Genomic DNA, 23,890 nt, shown 5'->3' with positions numbered 1-23,890 from the left:
CATTACCACAAGGTGGGGACAGAAGTCTCTGACACCAGAGATGGGGTGATGGCTCCTTGTTACTTCTAGCTTACCATCAAGACTTCACTGATATCTCCCTGAATGAGAAGGGTATGAGTGCTTCATTACTACTTCCCATGTGGCCTCCACTGACAATAAGGGGAGGGAGGTAGGCATCTTTAGTGGTAGGTGGTGGTGGAAGTATTCACTCCCCACCAGGCCTCTTCTGACATACTCAAGGGAAGAGGAGCAGGAGTTGGTTAGTATCTACTGGGGGGGGGGGGGGCTAGTTAACCATTTGATGGGGATTAAAGTCTTGGCTACCTCTGGTCTAATCTGACATCAGGGCAGGACTGTTGGTGCACCTCAATATAGCCTGGGAAGAGTGGAGGTCTACACTCCCTACAGTCTTCGCTGGTGAGGGCATGGGTGAGACTAAGGTTTTTTTCCTGTGGACTTTGCCTGGTTAAATAGAGTGGTTATTATTATTTTTAAGTTTTCTGTCTTGCTAGGGTGCCCCTCTCCCAGTACTTGGCTAAAAAGATTAGGCTTTTGTTGGGACTTTTTCTTTTTTTGGTGTGCCCATTTGTGCTTTTTGGATTATCATTGTTTTCACAAAGATACTATGAGGCAAAAAAGAAAAGCTAGGAAACTCACTCCTGTGGGTCTTATGATGCCTAGCCATCATGCCCTCTTTCTACCTCTCAGAATCTTATGTTATATATATAAGATTCAGGGTTTTTAGTAGTTCTTAGCAGGAAGAATAGGGAAAACCACGTCTACTCTATCTTCCCAGAAGCAGAAATTCTTTTTTAATTGTCAAATTTCAATGTGTAGAACATTAGCAATTTTAACCTTAATTTTTTTTTAATTTGTCAAGACTCTAAAGGCAAAAGTATTATCTTCATATATAAATCATGTTGTTAGTCCAACTGTTAGTCCTGATACCTTGCCAAATACTTTGCTTAATTTCTGACATCACAGTTCCACAATTATGTCACAGATATAATTAATTATGCCAATAGCAAAGACCAGGCTAATACTTGTGAGAGAAATGAATCTATTTGTGAAACTGGAGTCTATTTTCCAGTTGTCTAGGAACCTGGATTATCATTTGTAAAAAAAAAACCAAACAGACAGACAAACTCAAAATGTGGGAAAGTATTTAAATTCCTCTATTCTCTTTGTAAAGCCACCTTTTAAATATAGGAAATCCTCAAGGTTCTGTCTTTAGCATTTCCTGTTTCTCTCAATTACTCCCCAGAACAGTGACTCTATACTTCTTTGATGATGCACTAACTCCTGAAAAGGCGTATTTGTTTATTAAAATCAATTATATGCACTACTGTCTTACTTTATTACTGCAACTTTCAATTCCAAGAGGCAAAAATCCTACTCATTATGCAACAATTCTAAAATGTACATCTCCCTCACATTTTAAAATCATGGAAATCTTCTACAATCAATGAATGTTACAATCCATGATGCCTTACAATGGCTATTGGCCAGATGGCAAACACAACATGGTTGTGATTATCTGTCCTCATGTGACCTCGGTCACAGCTATTTATACTGTTTTCCCTTCAGTCAACTTATGTGCATTGTTGGTACCTTATTTGTTGAACTTAAAATGTCTTCCTGGATGTCGTCTGAAACTTTTTGTCAATACTTTCTGGTAAGATCAAGAAAGCATCAAAATCAAAACTTGTAGAATGCATACCAATGCCTTAAAATAAAATTCCAAAGGCAATAAGAGAACATTCTTTAGTAATGTTGCATCAATGACACTCTAAATTGCACAGAAAATAATACTGTGTGAAAAAATTTGGTGATTAAACACACACACAAACACACACACAGTATCACAGTTTCATTTTCTTAACCTTTTTTAAGTTGATATACAAAATAATGACACTGTGTTACAACAAGGGCATGATAAACTTCATGAAATCCAATATATGCCTTACGAACACACCCAATATATTCCTGGCTTCCTACAGCACCATTTCCATTAACATCTCAAATAGGGCCTATTTTTTTTTTTGAAAGATTTTATTTATTTATTTCAGATAGAGCGAGAGAGCACAAGCAGCGGGGGAGAAGGAGAAGGGGAAGCAGGCTCCCTGCTGAGCCGGGAGCCCAATGCAGGGTTCAATCCCAGGACCCCGGGGTTTCATGACCTGAGCCAAAGGTAGACGCTTAACTGATTGAGCTACCCAGGACCCTCAAGTAGGCGTATTTAAAACCACATTCCACTATGGTCTCTTCTCTGCTTCCCCCTGGTCTTGCTCTTTAGGTCTCTTAATAAGTTTAAAGGCATCATTTTGCTAATTGCAAAGGTTAGACAAGGAGGCAGAACAGTGTACTGGTTTAAGGTACAGACTTGAAAAGTTAGGACTGACTAGGTTCATAACCCAGTTCTGCCACTTACTGGGTGTGATTACTCCCTGACTCAAGTTTCCTCATCTATAAAAGAATAATTATCATACAGGTCTACCATCACTCACCCAAACCCAAACTTCAAAATTTTTCATATTTCAGAAAGATAACATTGCAGATTATGTAAAACCCCCACTGAATCTGAGGCAGCACTTTATAACCAAACACATTAATATTTCTGCAAAAAATAAAGATACAGTAAATGGGATCAAGAAAGACTATAAATAGGGCGCCTGGGTGGCTCAGTTGGTTAAGCGACTGCCTTCGGCTCAGGTCATGATCCGGGAGTCCCTGGATCAAGTCCCGCATCGGGCTCCCTGCTCGGCGGGGAGCCTGCTTCTCCCTCTCCCACTTCCCCTGCTTGTGTTCCCTCTCTCGCTGTGTCTCTCTCTGTCAAATAAATAAATAAAATCTTTAAAAAAAAAAAAAAAAAAAAAAAAGAAAGACTATAAATAGCCTCGTATCAGTTTAGGCCATGGTTTGCTGCTAAATGAGCCTACACCCAAATTTACAATTAGTTTGTCATTTTTCCAAGTTTTTGGGGTTTGTAACTGTGCATATAGGCCTGTGGGGTGGTGGTAGCAACATATTTTCATGTGATTGTTAGGATGACTGAAATTATATAAAGGACTGAGAGTAGTGACTAACACATATTAAACACTCAATGAACATTAGCTATTATCAGGCATTATCACCACCTTTGATTTTTCCTCCTACCTCACTACCTAGATCCAGTGAATCACAACCAAGCCTTATCAATTCTATTTTCCAACTTCTCTCAGATCTGCCCCACTTCAATTTCACTGCCACTGCCCTAGCTCTCTTGTCCAACAATACTAACCTGTGAAAAATAGTCTTCCTAAAATACAGAATGAGGATCGTCACGTCCCTAAAAATGAATCACCATAAAGGTCAAACTTAGCAAGGCATACAAATTCCTCTATGCTGTAGACTCAGTTCATTTTCCTAACTGGATCTGTTACTCTCCATATACCACTAATGCTCTTCTTCCTTAAAAACTACAGCTCCTGGGGCACGTGGGTGGCTCAGGCATTAGGCGTCTGCCTTCAGCTCAGGTCATGGTCCCAGGGTCCTGGGATCGAGCTCCACATAGGGCTCCCTGCTCCGCGGGAAGCCTGCTTCTCCCTCTCCCACTCCCCTTGCTTGTGTTCCCTCTCTCGCTGTGTCTCTGTCAAATAAATAAATAAAATCTTAAAACAAAACAAAACAAAAAAAACACTACAGCTCCAAAAAACTACTTTTATCCAATGGAATCAGAACCAGTATTTGCTTGGTTAACCAGAAAAGCTGATAAAAATAGGGAATCATAAAACATAATATATATATGAAAATAATTAAATATAAGTAAGATAATTATTTCAACATTGAAGATACTAGAGAATGTCTCCAATGACTTAAACCTATGCTACCTTTCTTGCATAAACCACACTCATAATGCATTCCCTAAGACTTCCAAGTGTCATTAAAATGAAGCAAAAACTTGAAGTCAACAGGAGAGCAGAGTACACAATCCCTCTAGGTCTTTTACTTTCAACCTTTCACTTATCACAACCACATCTACTTAAATAGCAATTATATATATATATGATTATTTATTTTAGAGAGAGTGAGTGCAAGCAGGGGAAGGGACAGAGGGAGAGGAGAGAGAGAATATCAAGCAGACTCCCTTCTGAGAGTGGAGCCCCATGCAGGGCTCAATCTCACAACCCTGAGATCATGACCTGAGACTAAATCAAGAGTTGGACACTCAACTGACTGAGCCACCCGGGCACCACATCAGCAATTATATTTTTAAGGCCTTGCCTTTATCAAGTCTTTCAAAGTATTTAACTTTGTTACAATAGTAATTTTCTTTTTTGTACACATTTCATCAGTTTTGGACTATCTAATTAAATAATAACAAGTTCAATAACACAATAATTTTTGGTAGGCTTATAAATCAATCGGTGAAACAGAAGTGAGTATGCTTAGTAGAAGTAGCCTATGTGCTGCAATGTTCAGTTTTAACAACTTTATGGGGATCAGTCATTATATTTTAACAAAGCAAATGTTATTTAATACAGTGGAGGCCAGTTAAAAGAGCTTTACCATATATTATTTCTCATTCATGCATAACATGACTTTGTTCAGATAGCTCCCAACTCTCACAGGCATAAACCCTGCTCACTGTTTAAGATAACAGTTAATGTCATCTCCTCTAGGATCGTTCTCTGGCCTAATCAAAACCAATCACTTCAGTGTTCCTTGTACATTTCTTTCTATTTATTCTATGTAACTAACTTCACATGTATCTGTAAGTTTGAGATTAGGAACGGAGTTGTAGCCATTATTATATCTCACAATGCCTAACGTTACTGTAGGAGATATTTGTGATATAACAAAAAGAACATCAGAATTTAAGTCCTGAGAATGAAGGTTCAGTTCTGAGTGTAAAATAGAAGTAACAGTGAACATTCCCATAGTGTTCTTTAAAAAAGCAGTAAGAATGTATAAGAGAAAATGATCTTTATAGTTTTAAGCAAACACATCTCATTATTATTATTATAGTAAGATATAAGTATCTCTTATATAAAATTTTAATATTTGCCTAGGATCCTAGACTTAGTTTTGCCTTCTGAGATTCCTAATCAAAATACACAGTCTGCTTTAGACGAATAAAGATTCATTCCTGATAAGAAATATGTAAATAAAAGCAAAATTCATGGATTTGCCAACTTTTCTTGAAGCTCAAACATCCACATATCAAAGTAGGTACACATATGACTACTTTACTATCCTCTGCTCCTCCCATCACACCAGATGACAATTTTCTTTATAATCAGGAGAACCAAGAGCTTAGCTATTTTTCACTAAAAGTAATGACCTAATACAGTTATTCTGAATAATATCAACTTAGCTAACATTTACTAAATACTAAATATGCTGTGTATTGTGCCAAGTGTCTTATATACATTATCTAATCTTCAAAATAATCTTATAGAATAGGGAGATGAGGAAACAGAGGTTTAGAGAAGCTGCCAATCTGCCTAAAGTTAATAGCAATTCTGGCTTTTACTCTGAAATGCATTATGAATCCACTGGAAGGATTTGAATAAAAATGTGATGTTATCCCACTTGTAATATTTTAAATGGATCATCCTGGCTGCTGTGTGGAAAACAGATGGGGGGAAGTGGGAAGAGCATGGTTATAATTAGAATTGTTGCAACTATAATAATTCCAGTGAAAAACAACAGTGTCCAGGATCAGGAAGAAATTAAAGAGGTGATGAAAATAGTCAGATACTGGATATATTTTGAAGGGAAAGCCAAGAGAAATCTTGAGGATTATACTGGATGTTTATGGAATAAAGCTATAATGAGGAAGAAAAGCCAAGCCATAAATAAGCCACCACAAATATTTAAAAGTTATCATATCCTTAAATAGCTGATTCTTTAATGATCAATGACAAAGCTCATGAAACTTTTTCCACGTTGTAAATAAGACCATGAAAATGTCACTGAATGTAATCCTACTAGCATTTTTTTAAAAGATTTTATTTATTTGAGAGAGTTAGCGAGAGAGAGCACAAGCCGGGGCCGGGGGTGGGGTGGGGGCAGAGGGAGAGGGAGAAGCAGACTCCCTGCTGAGCAGGGAACTCTATTGCAGGGCTCCATCCCAGGACCCTGAGCCGAAGGCAGATACTTAACTGAAGGAGCCAGCCAGGTCCCCCCTACTAGCATTTTATAATGATATAAGGTCTTCAATAGTAGTGGCTTTGAAATAACTCCAAACACAAAGAAAAATGCATTAAACGTACACATTAATCACTATTCCATCCTATGTACACTACATAATGCTAGCTTTATACAGGGCTAATTTTCTCTACTATTGAAAAATTTTGTGGCAAACACCAAAGCTACTCAAGATAAAAGCACTCCTAGGAGTGCCTCAGGGGCTCAGTTGGTTGATCTTACAACTCTTGATTTTGGCTCAGTCATAACCTCAGGGTCATGGGATCAAGCCCATGGGCCCTGCTCAGCATTGAGTCTTCTTGGGATTCTTTCCTTCTTCTTTTCCCTCCCACACTGTGCCCCTTCCCCTGTTCACACATGTAGTTTCTCTTTCTCTCTCAAGTAAATGAATAAAATCTTAAAAAAAAAAAAAAAAAAAAAAAGGCACTCCTAAACATCTGCAGTAGAAACCTAAAAAAGAAAAGTGGTGATGAAATTAAAATATAAAAAGATATCAGAATAATAATCACATCAATAACCAAAACAATGAAACAAATTGTTTAAGTTTTATTATTCAAATACAAAATTTTTTCACATAAACATAAAAATTCCTATTATTTGCAAAAATGAAAAGACAATTCCAAGGCTAAAACTAGAGTTATTCAAATAGACAGCATTCTTTGGTCAACCAAGGACAGGCTGAATAAACCACAATGACATACTATTCAATGGAGTACTAAAACCTAAATAGAACAATGAGAAATAGCTCTATATATCCCACTATATAATGATCTCCAGAATAGACTGTTGAGTGAAAAAAGCAAGTGAAGAAATATGTATATGGTATGGTATTTTATCATTTACCTACAAGGGAAAATATTTTCAGTGATACTTGTATTAAAAAACAAACTGGGATAAAATAAAAAATTTCAAAATAGTGTAGAAGGAAAAAGGACAGAAGGGACTGCCATTAGAACTCAGTATTTTCTGTAAATTATAAAACAAAATTTAAAAAAGCAAACTCTAAAAAATAAATAAAATTAAACAATGAACCTAATAGTATATCTAGTTGGTGGCATAACCACACAGAAAAAAACTATTTCAAATGCTTTCAATACACAGTAATTTGATGGTATATCTGAAGTGGGATACCTTAAAGACTAAAAGAAATGCCCCCACACAAAACTTCAAACTGCTTTCAGTAATCATATTGTTATTGTTAGTGGTATTGTTGTTATAAGTAGTCTAATGTATGTGTAATATATAATGAAGCAAATTAGTAACCATGTGTTATTTTAACATTACAATTCCTGGCAATGAAATAAAGGGAGAAAGGAAATATTGATACGAGATAAGGGTAAAGGAAAACACCTCGGTGCCAAATATGAATTTGAAACAATGACCAACTCAGTAGCAATGAGCACTTCTAACACCCATTATAAGGAACAGGGCTCACTGGAGAAATGGCAATTCCAGACCCAGGGCAGGGGGAAAAAAAAAAAAAGAGTCTGGAACATCTTGTAATACTAGATACCAAGGAAGGTTTAAAGATCACTTAATTAGTTCATATCCCAAGGTCTTAGAAGCCAACGTGAAGAGACTCTTGATAACCAAAGACGTATAATTTACTAATCAATAAAGACAGTAACAGCAATATATTAAGCACATTAAGTATATTTAAATGCAAGAGCTCCTGAAGTTGCTTATCCCTCAAAAAACCTATTAGTCCTCTTTGAAGGTAACTAGTGAACCAACTCATTATTTTAAAAATCAGTATACAGAGGAAAAGAAAAAAAGACTATATCCTCTCTTTTCTATAAAACTTGTATCAGGAGTGACTAAAGAAATATGAGGAAGTTTCTTTTACAACAATATTCCAGTTAATAAATGAAAAAGAATGATAAAATTAAAATGCTGCCACTGTATAGCTCCTATGTTTTCATTTATTTCTTCAGTCAGAGGACTTGGTTTTCAATGCTTTGTGCATAATAATTTAGTGTTTTAAAAAGATTTTATTTATTTTAGAAAAAGACAGAGCACACGAGCAGGGGGAGGGTCAGTCAGAGAGGGAGAGAAAAATCTCAAGAGGACTCCAGGCTGAGCAAGGAGCCTGACATGGGGCTCGACTTCATGACCCTGAGATCATGACCTGGGCCGAAATAAAGATCTGGATGCTTCACCAACTGAGCCACCCAGGCACCCCTGTACATAATAATTTCAATATATAATTTATACTTTATGGTTAGAGAGCTAAGTTTAAATGAACTTATATATCGGAGCACTAAATTAAATACACAGTTTTTTGGGCTCTGTAACTGCCTTATTCTAATATGTCCAAAGCCATACTATTCAATTTTACTTTTAAACCACAACCCAATGATGACACTATAATTTTTAGGGAAGAATACCTTGATACGACAGTAAGAATTTTATACTGCCTATATTAGTGTACTAGTGCTACCATAACAAAATAGCATTAAAAAAAATACCACAGACTAAGTGACTTAAGCAATAGAAGTTTATTTTCTCATAGTTTTAGAGGCTTGAAGTCTAAGATCAAGGTGTTGGCAGGTTTAAAGGGTTTCTTCCAAGGGTTCTCTTTTTGGTCACAGATGGCTACCTTTTTCACAGCATAGCTTCCGGGGGTCTTTTCTGTGTGCACGAACTAGGTGTCTCTTTTTGCATCCAAATTTCCTTTTTTTTTTAACTTTTAATTTTATTTTTAAAAAAATTTTATGTTAATCACCATATATTATATCATTAGTTTTTGATGTAGTGTTCCATGATCCATTGTTTGCATATAACATCCAGTGCTCCATTCAGTACGTGCCCTCTTTAATACCCATCACCAGGCTAACCCATCCCCCACCCCACCCCAGAACCCTCAGTTTGTTCTCAGAGTCCATAGTCTCTCATGGTTCATCTCCCCCTCCAATTTCCCCACCTTCTTTTTTCCCTTCCTACTATCTTCCTCTTTTTTTAATATATATGATGTATTATTTGTTTCAGAGGTACAGGTCTGTGATTCAACAGTCTTACATAATGCATAGCACTCACCATAGCACATATCCTCCCCAATGTCTATCACCCAGCCACCCCATCCCTCCCACCCCCCCCCACCACTCCAGCAACCCTCAGTTTGTTTCCTCAGATTAAGAATTCCTCATATCAGGGAGATCATATGATACACGTCCAAATTTCCTTTTCTTATAAGGAAACCAGTAAGAGTGAATTAGGGCCTATCCTAAGGGCCTGATTTTAACTTAATTATCTCTTTAAGGGCTGCATCTACACAATCACGATCCAAGGTTCTGGGGGTTAGAGCTTCAACATACGAATTACATACAGACACAATTCCGCATACCGAAGGAAGAGAATGATGTTAGTGCATACATTTCAATACCTGACCCATCAGTATTTAGTAAAACAATGCATATGCTGAGTTAACATCATACTCCCCACAAACCTCCTTTACTGTTCCTCTAATCCACTCTGGAGAAGGGGCATTATTAAACAATCTCTATTTTTAGTTTTTCCTAAGACTTCTACCTTATTCAAAGCAGGGAGGTTGAGAGTAATTATTTGGTGAAAAGGTAAATTAATTGAGCCATAATATGAAGAGCCATCATCCATCTATTCACTTGGCTTCTGCTAGGCTACAAACCAGATGTGAAATTGTTAATGTCTAGAAACTAAACTGTAATCTCACGTTCTCTGTTCTACTATGTCCAACAGAGGTAAAAATTTATTAATTTTTTTGGTAAGATTTTATTTTTAAGGTAATCTCCTTGGAGCTCAAACTCACAACCCTGAGGTCAAAAGCTGCTTGTTCCACTGACTGGGCCAGCCAGGTGCCCTTAGGGATGAAAAATTTAGAAGTCACTGTATCCAAATCATCCCCAAAACTTCAGAGTAAACTATGTGTGTTTCATTGTTTGTTTCATCTCTCATTTCAATAGGGATGAATTAGAACTATTCTGTGCATAATGGAGTTCCTATCAAAGCATGTGAACATCTGATATGTTGTAGAGATGATGATGATGATGAAGAATTAGCCAGGAATATCAGAAATATTTCTGGAAAAAGTGACCCTTATGTAATTGCATTTGAGAGTTTGGCAGGAGCTGGTCAAGTAAAGAAATAAGGCAAATGAACCAATATACGCAAAAACTCATTAATATGAACCAGCAGTAAAAATCTGGAGAATTAAAAGTAGTCCAGTTTTGAGAGAATGAAAAATATGGAAAGCGGTAAGAGAAATAAGAGGTAGGAAGAAGCCAGATCATTCCTACTGTATAAATAGTATTAATCATTGAGGCGAAGTAGCTTGGCCAAGGGCAAAAAATTAGTGAATGGCAGAACCAGGATTTATAACAAATTTAACTCCAAATACTTCACTTAGCAGAGTGACCCAATTTTCCTAGGTTGTTCCTGGTTTATAAATATTATTTCTACATCATTATTAACAGGGCCTTCTTTTACCCTATAAACACTCTGACTTGGGGGATATCTTCACCCTGTGTCTTAAGCCACCATGCTATACTTTTCTAGACCAAAGAAAACTAGGGTTTCATTAATTTCTCTCATTAGTGAGATTAGCTGGTGAAAGAGCTAATGCTGATAAAAATAATCATGTATTTGGAATGGTTTTGGACTATCATCACCTTAATAACCCAGTCAATATACATCAGAGTTAAACTGTCTTTTATAAACATTCCCATTACTTAAAAAAAAGCAGAAAAGAGCAAAAAAGAAAAAGTCATCATTCTTCCAATTTTAATTTTGTTCAAAGACACTATGAATTTAAATACTTAGGTTATACCACAGACAGAAATTCAAACTGCCTAAAGAAAGGTAGTTAGATCAGCAAAACTCTACTCAACCTTGGCCAAACCAGGTCACTTTTGTTTGTGTTAAGTCCTATGAAGCACTTTGTTCCATAGCCTACCCTCTAAAAAAAAAAAAGAAAAATTGTAGTTATTCTACTGAAAATATTAACACCTGCATCAGACTGCTTACCCTTCCTCATACCTATTTACTGACATGTAAAACAATGAATATGCCAAGGACTTGCTTTTCCCAAGGTAGACATGGGCAAGTGACCAAGCCCAGGCCAACGGAAATCCCTGAAGGGGAAATGTGATGCACTCAGAGGACTCTCTGGGAAAAGTTCCCCTCTCTGACATGCATAGGATATGGAGAAGATACTTTCCATTCCCCACTTCACTTTTTATTTTGCTCTCGGATGTACATATGTAAAAACACAACTGAGGAGTTGCAGCAATCATCCTGTGACCAGGAGGGGACAAGGCTAAGAATAAAGTTCATATTTGGGAAAGGCAGAAGAAAAAAACTGAGAGATCCCAGGCCCTTGGAGCAGTTCCATAAACTTGAATGCTCTTCCTCTAAACTAAGATTATATACTGTAAAACAAGGACCCTTACTTTTTAGGTCATTTTAAATTTGATACTGGTACTGCAGCTAAAATCATTCCAACATACACAATGGGTTATCAATCAAGTGGAAGAAATTATTCAGTGTAATTATTACTGTCTTTTCGAACTCAGAAGCATAAATTAAAAAAAGGAAACACAGGGATTAAACATTTGAAGAAAAAGGTTGAGTTTTCATTTCCCAAGAGAAGTTAAACAAGATAATGGTCAAAAGTTAATATATATTGAGTATTTACTATGTGCCAGGTACTCTGATGGATCACTCAGTTAACTCTCATAACAAACCTAAGAAATACTACTCCCCTTCTACAGAGGAGAAAACAGAAGCATATACAAGTTAAGCTACTTGCCCAAGGTCATACCCCTTTGAGAGTGGCTGAGGAAGCGTTCAAAATTCACATCGTTTGACTCCAGAACCTGAGTACAAAATATTTAAGGGCAGCTAAAGATAAATGCACATTAGCTATTTTTTCTATGAAGAAGAGATTCAAGTCCTCTGTTGAGGATGAAAAGAACAGAAAGGAGTAAGGAAGTTGAGAACCACGACTGTAATTATGAACAACCACTACTGTTTTGCAATGACAAAAGACTACCTCATTTTATACATAGAGAAATCAAGGCCCGGGGTGCTTGAGTGGCTCACTTGGTTAAGTGTCCAACTCTTGATTTTGGCCCAGGTCATGATTTAGGGTCCTGGCATTGAGCCCTGTGTTGGGCTCCGTGCTCAGTGGGGAATGTGCTTGAGGATTCTTTCTCTCCCTCTCCTGCTGCCCCCACCCTGCTCTCACACTCATGAGCGCACTCTCTCTCAAATAAATAAATAAATCTTAAAAAAAGAAAAGAAAAGAAAAGAAAAAGAAATCAAGGCCTAGAAAGGAAAAGATGAAATGTAATTAGTGTTACAGGTAGTAATAAAACTCAAGTGACTCAGACATTCTATTCCTAGGCCAGAGTACTTTTCATTTTACCAAACACTGCCTCCCCTTTAAAATGATGTACTGGGGCATCTAGGTGCCTCAGTAGGTTAAGCATCTGCCTTTAGCTCAGGTCATGATCTCAGAGTCCTGGGATTGAGCCTCAAGCTGAAATCCCTGCTCAGCGGGGAGTCTGCTTCTCCCTCTCCCTCTGCCCAACTCCTGCTCATGCACACAATCTCAATCTCTTCAATCAAATAAAATCTTTAAAAATATATGATGTATCATAGTTCCAATACACACAGGGGGAAAAATGAAATACACGAAGAAATAACAATATTTAAGGCTTACTAAGAGAGATTCACAGAGTAGAACTCCCATATTCAATATTTACCATTGATAAACTCTGATGTGAGCAGATAGACAATAAAACCTGTTTATGGTATTTGATACATAGTAACAAAAAAGTGAAATAATTTAGTGAAAAAATTATTTTGTCAGGAAACTATATTTCCTTGTTAAATGTTTGAAGAATCAGATTTTCCTGGAAACTACCATTAAAGGTCATCGAATTTTCTAAAAAACATATTTTTAGAAAACAATCTTAATAACTAAGTATAAATGTTTTGACTAATTACAGAACTATGTATCATATTCTCCCTATAGCAAAGTAACCTGAGTTACTGTTAGTTTCCCCTAACAACTCACAATTACATAAGGATAGACTAGACTGCTAAGTATTAACCTTGAATCATTTGACAATGCTCTACATGAGATAGGAATGGAGAAGTGTACAATTACTCATATTAATACAAAGTACCAAAAGCCAAAGAGGGTGGGGAGACAGAAGATGACCTCCCAAAGAGAGACTTGACATATGGATTCCCAAGAACTGCTTATTCTTTTTCCTGGGAAGAATACTTTTCATGAATTAAGGTAATATAAGAGCTCACTAATTTATCTGTAACAACAATTTCTATAAAATCTCAGGTATCTAAAATAGTGTTTGGATATTTGGACAAAAGTAAACACAGAACTGCCTTACTCTGCAATGTCGAGATATCCACAGGAAGCAGCTGCATGTAGTGGTATCCAGCCTTCATTATCAGGTTGATTAATATTTGCTCCATTTTCAACCAGAAACTTCACCATATCAACATTGTCATCAATGCAAGCCTAAAAACAAAACAGAAAGCAAAATAAGAAAAAATCTGAATCAACGCTAATAAACTTAGCAGCTTTTATAACATAAATATTCTCTTTTAGTCTGCTGCTCTCTCGACTGTACTGCCATCAAACAGGCTAATGGTACCAACTAAACTGCAAGAGTCCTTGCTTAGATGCACATACAGCAGTACTGTATGTGACTAGACTATGCCAATCTATGATAAAAATAAATACGTATTATAATAACAATCAAGACATTACATAAGTACCAATAATATCCTCTACAGCAGTGGTTCCCAAAATGTGGTCTGTTGAGGGGGGAGAGATCCTTTCAAGGAATTCACAAGGCAAAACTATTCTCAAAATAATACTAAGATGGTATTTCCCCTTTTCACTGTGTTGACAGGTGCACTTGAGGGTGCAGAAAGCACCAGTGGCAAAACTTGCTTGTGCCTTAGTACAAATCAAGGCAATGGTCAAAAAAATTCTAAGTCACTATATTTGCCACTATGCAGTCATAGTTTTCTTTAAAAGCTATTTTTATTTATGAATGTCCTTGACAAAGTAGTAAAACCTATAAGTCTTATTAAATTTTGACCCTTGAATACACATCTTTTTAATATTCTGCGGAACAAGATAGGAAGTATGGATAAAACACTTCTTCCAAGTATAATGACTGCTCTAAGGAAAAGCACTTGTGCAACTAAGATGCAAGCTGAACTAGCCACTTTTCCCACGGAATACAACTTTTACTTAAATGAGAAACTATACTTAGTCTAACTTGGGTTTTTGGCATGTATTTTCTTAAAAATGAACAGTTTGTCATTTCAAAAGAAAAACAGTATTTGTTGTCAATGATGAATTCAAGTCTTAAGAGCAAATGAATGAATTATTTTAATTTTAAAATGCTATTTATTTATGGAACATGGGTACAGTATTGCTGCTTTAAAATGAATTAATACTTAAATCCTGTTTTAACCTCTATATTATCATGTATTAATACATACACACCACAGAAATAAAAGTTCTTTGGGGTCTTTCAATAATTTTTTAGAGTATAAAGCAGTCTTGAGACAAAAAAGTTTGAGAACTGCAGCCTATAGTAACTAAGAAGGGACTTTTGTTTACTTTGTGCAGGTAGTATGACTGGTACTTTATCTATTTTACTGATTTATATACAGTATCCTCACATAAACCCTCATGAGAACAGGAATTTTGCTGTATCTGCAGCATCTTACACAGTTCTTGGCATGTGGTAGGGGCTTAATAAACGGATGAACGAATGAGAAAGCTAAGATTCAAAGAGATTAAGCAGCTTGAATAAGTCGACAGGTGGGCGATGATAGCTGGCACTCTAACAGATGTTTAGATTCCAAAATAATAAGCCCTCTTCCACACTTAACACTGTTTTCCACAGATAGTCCTAGTTTATCAACATACTTCTCACCTCTTTGTAGTCTCTGCAACAGGATATCATAAGTTCTAGGCACTTACAAGGTGTTGTATGAATGAAATCAATTTTTCTTTACCTATCACAGAAGCAAAAGAAAACACTTTTGGTAGCATTTTCTTAGGGAAAAAAATGAGTGTCAAAAAAACCACTATGGACAAAGTACAAAGGGGAAAAATACTGACAGGGAATCATAGCTTTTAATTCTAGGCTCTAGTTTTGGCTCTGTCACAAATTTTGTAGTGATGGACAAGTAATTTAATCTTTTGAGGCTTAATGTCCTTATTTTTCAAGTGGAGGAAAGAAGCTGGTGGGTTATATATCTCTAAAATTCCCTAATATGTTTAAGATTCTTATGTATCTGTGATTCTTCTCCTTGGAACAAGTTATAAGCAACCTGATGGCAAGGTCCCATAGTGTCAGAACAGTACCTTACAAATGGCAGATGGTAAATGAATATATAAGTAACATTCATATGGACTTTAAGTATATATTGCTTGGGAAAAGAACCATTTTCAAGAAGCAGTGGTTAAAGAAAGGGCTGGAGAGATTTGAGAACCATTAAGCTATCTAATAACAAAAAAAGAAGAAATGTCAAAATACTATTACATTAGAAAGCAGTCTATAAAATGTTATTTAAGATTGCTAATGACTCACAGTGGCATCGATTAATATTAGATCTACTTATAGGCTTAATCATTAATTTTCCTTGAGAAAAGATATTGATTTAATACCTTTTTTTTTTAAAGATTGATTTAATTCTATTACCCTTTTCACTCAATCTGCTTTAATTCGTACAGGCTCCATTAACAGTGTTCTGACTTTTATCATTGATATAAAAAATATAAAACTCTATTTGATAAATCCATCTAATATGAATCTGATTATCATTTTTAAAAAAATGAAAGAAAATGTCAAGCAAACAAGAAATGATTCTTTATAAAGGGATATGGGAAATGCTCACAATAAATTTTTAAAAAAGGATGTAAGGACTGTTTACCTAATACGATTTCAATTTTACTAAAAAAATATGTATATAAGGGGCACCTGGGTGGCTCCTAAAAAAATATGTACACAAGGGATGCCTGGGTGGCTCAGCTGTTAAATATCTGCCTTCGGCTCAGGTCATGATCCTGGGGTCCTGGGACTGAGCCCCACATGAGGCTCCCTACTCAGCAGGAAGCCTGCTTCTCCCTCTCCCACTCCTCCTGCTTGTGTTCCCTCTCTCGCTGTCTCTCTCTCTGTCAAATAAACAAATAAAATCTTTAAAAAAAATTTTTTTTAAATGTACACAAAAAAACCAGAATATATACTGAAGGTTAACAGGCATTATCATTGGTTGTGAGACCAAGAAAAATTTTTATTTTCTTCTTTAAATTTTCCTTTATGTCCAAAATGTTTACAATAAATAGGCAGTTTATATAAGAAAATTTAAGACTTGATTCTCTTTTTTTTTTAAAGACATTATTTTTAAGTAGTCTCTACACCCAACGTGGGGCTCAACCTCACAACCCAAAGATCAAGAGTCGCACGCTCCACCAACTGAGCCAGCCTGGTGCCCCAAGACTTGATTCTTTTTTTTTTTTTTTTTTTTTAAGATTTTATTTATTTATTTGACAGAGACAGAGAGCGAGAGCAGGAACACAAGCAGTGGGAGTGGGAGAGGGAGAGCAGGCTTCCCGCCGAGCAGGGAGCCCGATGTGGGACTCGATCCCAGGACCCTGGGATCATGACCTGAGCCGAAGGCAGACACTTAACGACTGAGCCACTCAGGCGCCCAAGACTTGATTCTTAAAAAGAGAAACAGTAAACCTATTTTAACATGGAGAAACAACCAAACTGTTGGTGAAAGTGTAAAATTCATACAACCCCCTCAGAAAACCATTTGAAAGTGTAACAGTATAATAGAATATTATACTATAAAGTATAATAGAATAAAGTGTAGTAGTAAATAAATAAATAGCATGGAGCGTATGTGTGTGAGAAGATTCTATTCATGTAATGGGATCTTATACATTAATGAGAAAAGAACAGCAAACAAAAAGAACAAACCATTGCTACCTTCAACAACACAGATGATCTTCACAGACATAGATGAGTGAAAAAAGGCAGACAGAAAGGATATATACTACAGGTTTCTAAGCAAAACTAATCTCTGGCACTGAAGTTCAGAATCATAGTTAAATTTGTGGGGAAATGAAGGGAGGGGCATGAGGGAGTTTTCTAGAAGACTGGAAATGTTTCCTTTTTTTCTGATTTTTACTTAGGCATATTCATATATAAAAATTCATTAATTGCACAATCCAAAGCTGTATATTATACAGCTTTACTGTAAATTATACCTCAAATTAAAAAGAAAAAAGTAATAGGCTACCATTTACTGAAAGTCTGCTCTATGTATTACCTCCAGAATAAGACACTTTACTTATCTCTCTCTAAATTGTACATGCTAAAATAAAATAGATCTTCCTTTAATTTCTATCCCCCGGTCCCTGATGCTCCAAAATCAAATAAAATCCCTCTCTTAACTGAGAAGGATTCTAAGAATCTACCCCCCTCCAAGAATTCTCAAATACTCTTTTTTAGGCTAAATATTTCAAATTTCCTTTAGCTACTCTTCACATTATATATACTAAAAACTGTATCAACCAAGGCCCTAGGAATACAGGGAAGGGGAAGGATCACACTGTAATACAGCAGGCTTGTCCATAAATAAATAACAATGATCTTATAAGAGCATAACAGCAGTGGCTAGAAAACTACTAAAATATCATTGGGACATAAAGATAACTTCTTGTGACTAAGATGGTCCATATAGGTCTCATTAAGAAATATACATCTGAGGAGCGCCTGGCTGGCTCAGTCAGTAGAGCACGTGATTCTTGACCTTGGGGTCATGAGTTCTAGCCCCATGCTGTGGGTAGAGTTTACTCAAAAAAAAAAAAAAAAAAAAAAAGTATACGTTTGAGCAAGGTTTTACAGATTACATAAGAGTTATTCAACTAGCAATTTGACTGGAAATAACTTCACTGGGCAAATGCACTGTGATTTACAAAATGCATGGAATAAAGTAAGTAAATCATCCAGTGGTATATAGTAAGTCATAAAACAGGATAAGGCTATGTGCTAAAACATCTCAGTATATTCCAGGTAAAAGATCTGAATATAATGCAAAGATGACTGGATTTGATACGCCTGGTGGTTTTCAATCCACTTTCTACTCCCACACATCCAAGGAATTGACTACAATACTACCATCAGTAATACTGGCTCAATTCAGCAGTAGAGAGAAGTAGGAGAAAACATTTTATAATTTTAAGAAGATAATGTTTGAAAAGAGCTCTTCAGAGGTTTTAAGCAAAGGGGTGACATGATCAGATCAGTATTTCAGAAAGATTACCGGAAGTAATACGAAAAGAGAAGAGCCTGAACTGAGCCTTAGCAGTTATTCAGACTGATCTATATTGAAAAACTTAAGAGAAAATATGCAAGGCTTAAAGACTGGATACATAAGGTGAGGGACAGGAAGAAGCCATTCATGAAAATAAACACTACAGGTTCAAGAAGCAGGTTGGGGAAAGATAGGTGATTTCATAGCTTTGGATATGCTGAATTTACAGGTGTCTGTATACCTATCTAACCATGCATATCCAGTGGCCAATTGGATATGCAGATCTAGAGCTCTGAAAATAAATGTGAAATGAAAACATGAATCTGGGAATTATCTGCATTAACGTAATAATAGAGTGGGGCTTGAAATCCCTTGGGGAGAGGATGTAGAGAAGTGACTCTGAAAATATTAAGAGAAGTGTTAAGATTAAATTATGATCTGTATATTCTATTTGGAAAACAAAGACATTTGTGGTATTTTATTCAGTCAAAGAGAAAGTTCTCAAGAAGCTTACCATCCAGTACAGAAGATAAATACACATACGAGATGACTATATTAAAAGGAATATGATATAGTTATAGGGCTGTGCACTACTTATTGTGGGAGCTCAGAAAAGGAGAACTAAGGAGGAACGGTGGATGAGAGTCTGGGAATATTTCCTGGAGGAGGCTCTACACTAGAGCTTAACAGATGAACAACTGACAAACATTTCCTGGTGTATGAAGATGCAAAGTCACATATAGTGAGGATAAAGGTATGCAGGATCTAGAATAGAGTTTATTTGCCATCTTATGAGTAAATCTTTGACACTGAAAAGATTTTCAAGATGAATGGTTAATTTTTAAAGTTTAGGAAGGCAATCCCCTCTGGCTCTTCAAAAAAATTAACCTATGGGTATAGCTAATTCCCAATAAATGAAATGTTGCTGATTCTGATTTAAAATATTTGTTTTTAAATCAGTATAATTTAAAAAACACCAATAAAAATACCTAAAGCAGTTAATGCTAAACCTGCTTCCTTTGTTTATAGCTGTAGTAAGTTTCTGAAATGTTTTAATATAATTTAAATGCTAAAAACGTTGTCACAAAATTATCTATTACATATGAATCTCAAGTTTGTGGTGCAAGTATTCTCCTGAACATTTATAAAGCATACATAAGAAAATGGCAAGGCATGCCCATAAAAATATTGTTGCTAAGAGAAAGCTAAAACATGCAGCACATTAAGAGACACATGACTTGCTAACCTGTACCTCTGAAACAAATAATACATTATATGTTAAAAAAAAAAAAAAGAAGATAGCAGGAAGGGAAAAATGAAGGGGGGGAAATTGGAGGAGGAGATGAACCATGAGAGACTATGGGCTCTGAGAAACAAACTGAGGGTTCTAGAGGGGAGGGGGATGGGAGGATGGGTTAGCCTGGTGATGGGTATTAAAGAGGGCACATACTGAATGGAGCACTGGGTGTTATAAACTAATGATGTAATGTACGGTGATTAACATAATAAAAAATTACTTTGAAAAAAAATATTTGACTAAATATGGTCAGTTAATTAAGCCATATATGGAAAGGAACAATGACTCAAACTATGTTAGATAAGATTTTGGAGGTGGGTATATCTTAAGTGTTTCATGAATACATATCCAGAGCAACTGCCAATAATAAATGGCTGTGTGAAGACACATTTGTCATTTAATTCCTGGTACAGGCAGCTTTGTCAACTTGAGCTGTAAATTAATTCAACAAACTAGTTCAGGTAAATAAAACAAATGTTTTTATTGAAAAGGAGACCTAGTTATTTTTCTCAGCAAGTTAGCTCAAGGACAAGCTTTGTTTCCCACACTTCTAAAGAAAAAAGCTGCAATCTAACAACAAAGAGTTGAATAAAGGGACTATACAACATTGGCTGAAAAGTAGACAAAATCAGTGGCCTAATGACAACTTTTGGGTGGGGCATGTATAGTTTGAAAAATCATTAAATTTCATTCCTAGAGAAATAAAAACAACTGTGTTAAGCGACTACATAATTCAACTGAGTAAAATCACAACTACAAAATTAGTAGCATTTGAAATAAATTCTAACACTGTAATATTCCTTTTCATGAAACTGGTTTTGTTTAAAATACATAGGCTAGAGCCACACTGTAAGGGATTAATCCAGTTCTGCCACTTACTGGCCAGGTGTTGTTGGATAAATTACTTAACATCCTGTGTGCCACAGTTTCCTCTGGAAAATGAGGGTAATAATAGTACCCACCTCAAAAGTTTACTATGAGAAGTATATGAATTAATATAGAAAGCACTTAGAGTAGTACCTACCAAATATTAAGTGCTTTTATGTTTGTATTAATACATAATCACCATGCTAAATCACCTCCATTTAAAACTTTTTTTTATATTCTTAACTAAAACTTACTTTCTCGTTCCTCTATAAATTACAAAACAAGGTTATATGCTGGAGACTTTTAGTACCATTTTTGGTAAAAGTCCCACTCACAATTATTGGGTGGGAGGAGGATTAAATTTTAAAAGATGCACTAAGGAAATCTTCAGGATTTCAAACTTCCTTCAAACTTTTATATATAAAAGTTTTAAATAAGCTCATGCATACAAATTATATATGACTCAGAAAAGAAAAGCAAGAGAAAAAGATTTAGTTGTATAAATGTCATTAGAGAACTTAAGTTTAAATGAAATCGTAACCAATTAGTTGAAATGTTTACAATCTGTGCCTAATCATTAGTAACACAATTAACAGACAAATCAATTTGAATATGGAAGTTATCTAAATCAATTTTCACTTCCTGGAAACAATTCTTTAGGACTCTTACTAATGAAAACTTGGTTCTGCTCAACTTCTGATAACAGAAATCTGTAGATATATTAGAAAGTAGTCCATACTCTAAGCACTCAGATTGACACACATGTCAGTGAGTATGCTTAAAGAGGAACTGAACTAAAGATATCCAAGCAAGTATTTGTCTATTTTAAAGAAAACTGAATTTGGACTATCAAAGGAGGTTTATACAAGAAAAAAAATGAAGAACTCTAAGCAGTACTCTCATATTGAATAATAAAAAAATAAATACCTTGGTCTTGCATTAAGATGGGCAAATAATGAGCATGTATAATCTTAGGAGTCATCTAGTATATTAGTTATGAAAACAAGTAACTAGTTCAGTACTGCATTAACTTTATTTTTTTTTAATATTTTTTACCTCTGAAACAAATAATACATTATATGGTTTTTTTTTTTTTTTTAATTTAACAGAGAGAGAGAGAACACAAGCAGGGTGAGCTGTAGGCAGAGGGAGAGGGAGAAGCAGGCTCCCCATCGAGCAAGGAGTCCAATGTGGGGCTCAATCCCAGGACCCTGGGATCATGACCTGAGCCGAAGGCAGACACTCAACTGAATGAGCCACCCATGCTCCCCCAGTACTGCATTAACTTTAAAATATTTTTGGCTTTCTACTCTTATCATATAAGCAGATAGGAACTCTAGATGTAAAAAAAAAACAAAAACAAAAAAACTTGCCTTCATAATAAATCATATATTCAAATGACAAAACGATCTGGACAATAAATTTAAAACACAGATTATACGCAATGCTGGAACATGGGAAATTCTTCATTTGGATTAAGAAAAGTTCAGGCTTACGTACATATGGCATCCTAGAGAGAATAAAGGAGACACATATCTGACAAAGAGAAGATCCAATATGTATTTGTGAACTGAATGAACTAGACAGGGCAAAGAGACTATAAAACATCTGAAAAAATGTTTTTTGAGACCAAAAAAAAAGTTTCTAGGGGAAAAATAATCTAAGTACTGCCTGAACATTCATGCCTCATCCAACAAGTACTACGTATTTGAAAGACAACACTAAAAACTGGAAACTATAAATATTCAAAGACTGAAATATAGCCTTATCCTCTTATTCACTGTTATTTCCTTTAGTGATAAAGCTCTATAAAGTAGTAAGTTAAACCTAGATCTTTAGAGGCCAACACTTTTATTTGGGAACTTAGGGAACAGCATTTCTTCTAGAGTTTAAAATCCTTAGGGATCTAAAAAGAACTGAATTTCAGGATCACTCTCTCGCTAATAATTTTTATTGATTGCCTACCATATATAATGCATTCTGGTGAATACAAGGAAGAACACTAAAGAATATATTGTTTCCTTTATGCACAGTGCCTGGCACACAGGAACTATATAATAAATACATATAAAATGAATCAAAACAAAATGTTAACTTCTCCTTAATGAGTAGGCATTTATTACCTAGTGTGTGTATGTGTACATAAAACTGTGCTAAGTACTGTGCGAGACTTGCTGCCTTTTATTGTTTCATGTGTTCCTGTCTTTTCTCCCAACTAGATGACAGTTCCTTAAGAATAGGAAATGCCTTATATACCCCACAATACCTAACAGAGCCACCCAATAAATTTTTGTTAATGAGCTAAAACAGAATCCTTATAATCTATAATTAGGAAAAAAAGCAGACAAAACAGAAAAATAATAAGCAATTTTAAAAATATAGCATTAATCAAGAAAAAGTATGGGAGTAGAGATGAGTTAAAGAAAACTTTTTGGAGTAAATAAATCTTTGGCCAGGTTTCATTAATGTCTGAGCGCTAGACAGGAAAGTAGTTACAGGTTGCTGTTTTCCTTGTAGTCTTTTATCAGAAGCGGTCACACACTGACCTGGAGGGGTTTAATCAATGTATATACTAAGAAGAAAATAATTTAGTTTCAGGAGAGGAAATAAAAGCTTCTACTTAATATTTCTATTAAATCAAAAAAATAGCTTACAAAAATATGTATAACATGATACCATTCTTGCCATAGATATACCTAATGAAGGGTCTGGAAGAATATGTGCCAAAATGTTAATTAACACAAGTCAAAGTCATTGAGTTATTTTCCAAAAATGTCTCTATAGTGAGGACATAAAATTCTTACGGCTTTCCAAAACAAAACAAAAAAATTCACATACTTGTTATTTTTCTTGATGAGTTTCTTCAGTGTCCAGCAAAGTATGTGGCCGATAAAGAGCAGGAGATTCTTCGTTAACTCAGAAAGTATTTACTGAGTGTCCAGTTCAGCCACTATGCTAGTTGCTAGAAATATACTGGTGAAGTATATAGACCAGATTTCTGTACTCATAGAGCTTAGAGTCCAGCAGGCAAGACAGATAACTAAACAAACAATAGCAGAAAGAGGTATAATAAACGCTATGCACATAACTAGAGTACTTAACCTGAATTTGGGAGAAAGAGGAGAAATCAGAATTTCTGAGGGTGGTATCCAAGAATTTCCACTTTAAAGAAATTCCCCA

At 35.6% G+C, this 23,890-nt stretch overlaps 1 protein-coding gene across 10 annotated transcripts in view; it reads right to left on the bottom strand.

Annotated features, from left to right (window-relative positions):
- PPP1R12A (protein phosphatase 1 regulatory subunit 12A) overlaps positions 1-23,890 on the bottom strand; it is a 144,444-nt gene that overhangs the window by 84,109 nt on the left and 36,445 nt on the right. For all 10 annotated transcript variants that reach the window (XM_064590843.1, XM_054506904.2, XM_054506903.2 and 7 more), the window contains exon 2: positions 13,584-13,714. In XM_064590843.1, the coding sequence (XP_064446913.1) occupies positions 13,584-13,714 (131 nt within the window). The remainder of the gene's footprint in view (positions 1-13,583; positions 13,715-23,890) is intronic.

Source organism: Mirounga angustirostris, unplaced genomic scaffold, assembly GCF_029215605.1.
Source record: "Mirounga angustirostris isolate CCGP_5_RB_7025 unplaced genomic scaffold, mMirAng1.0.hap1 SCAF_5, whole genome shotgun sequence".
NCBI lineage: Eukaryota > Metazoa > Chordata > Mammalia > Carnivora > Phocidae > Mirounga > Mirounga angustirostris.
Note: the sequence above shows the minus strand (reverse complement) of the source record. Positions and strands in the feature narration are given on the sequence as shown.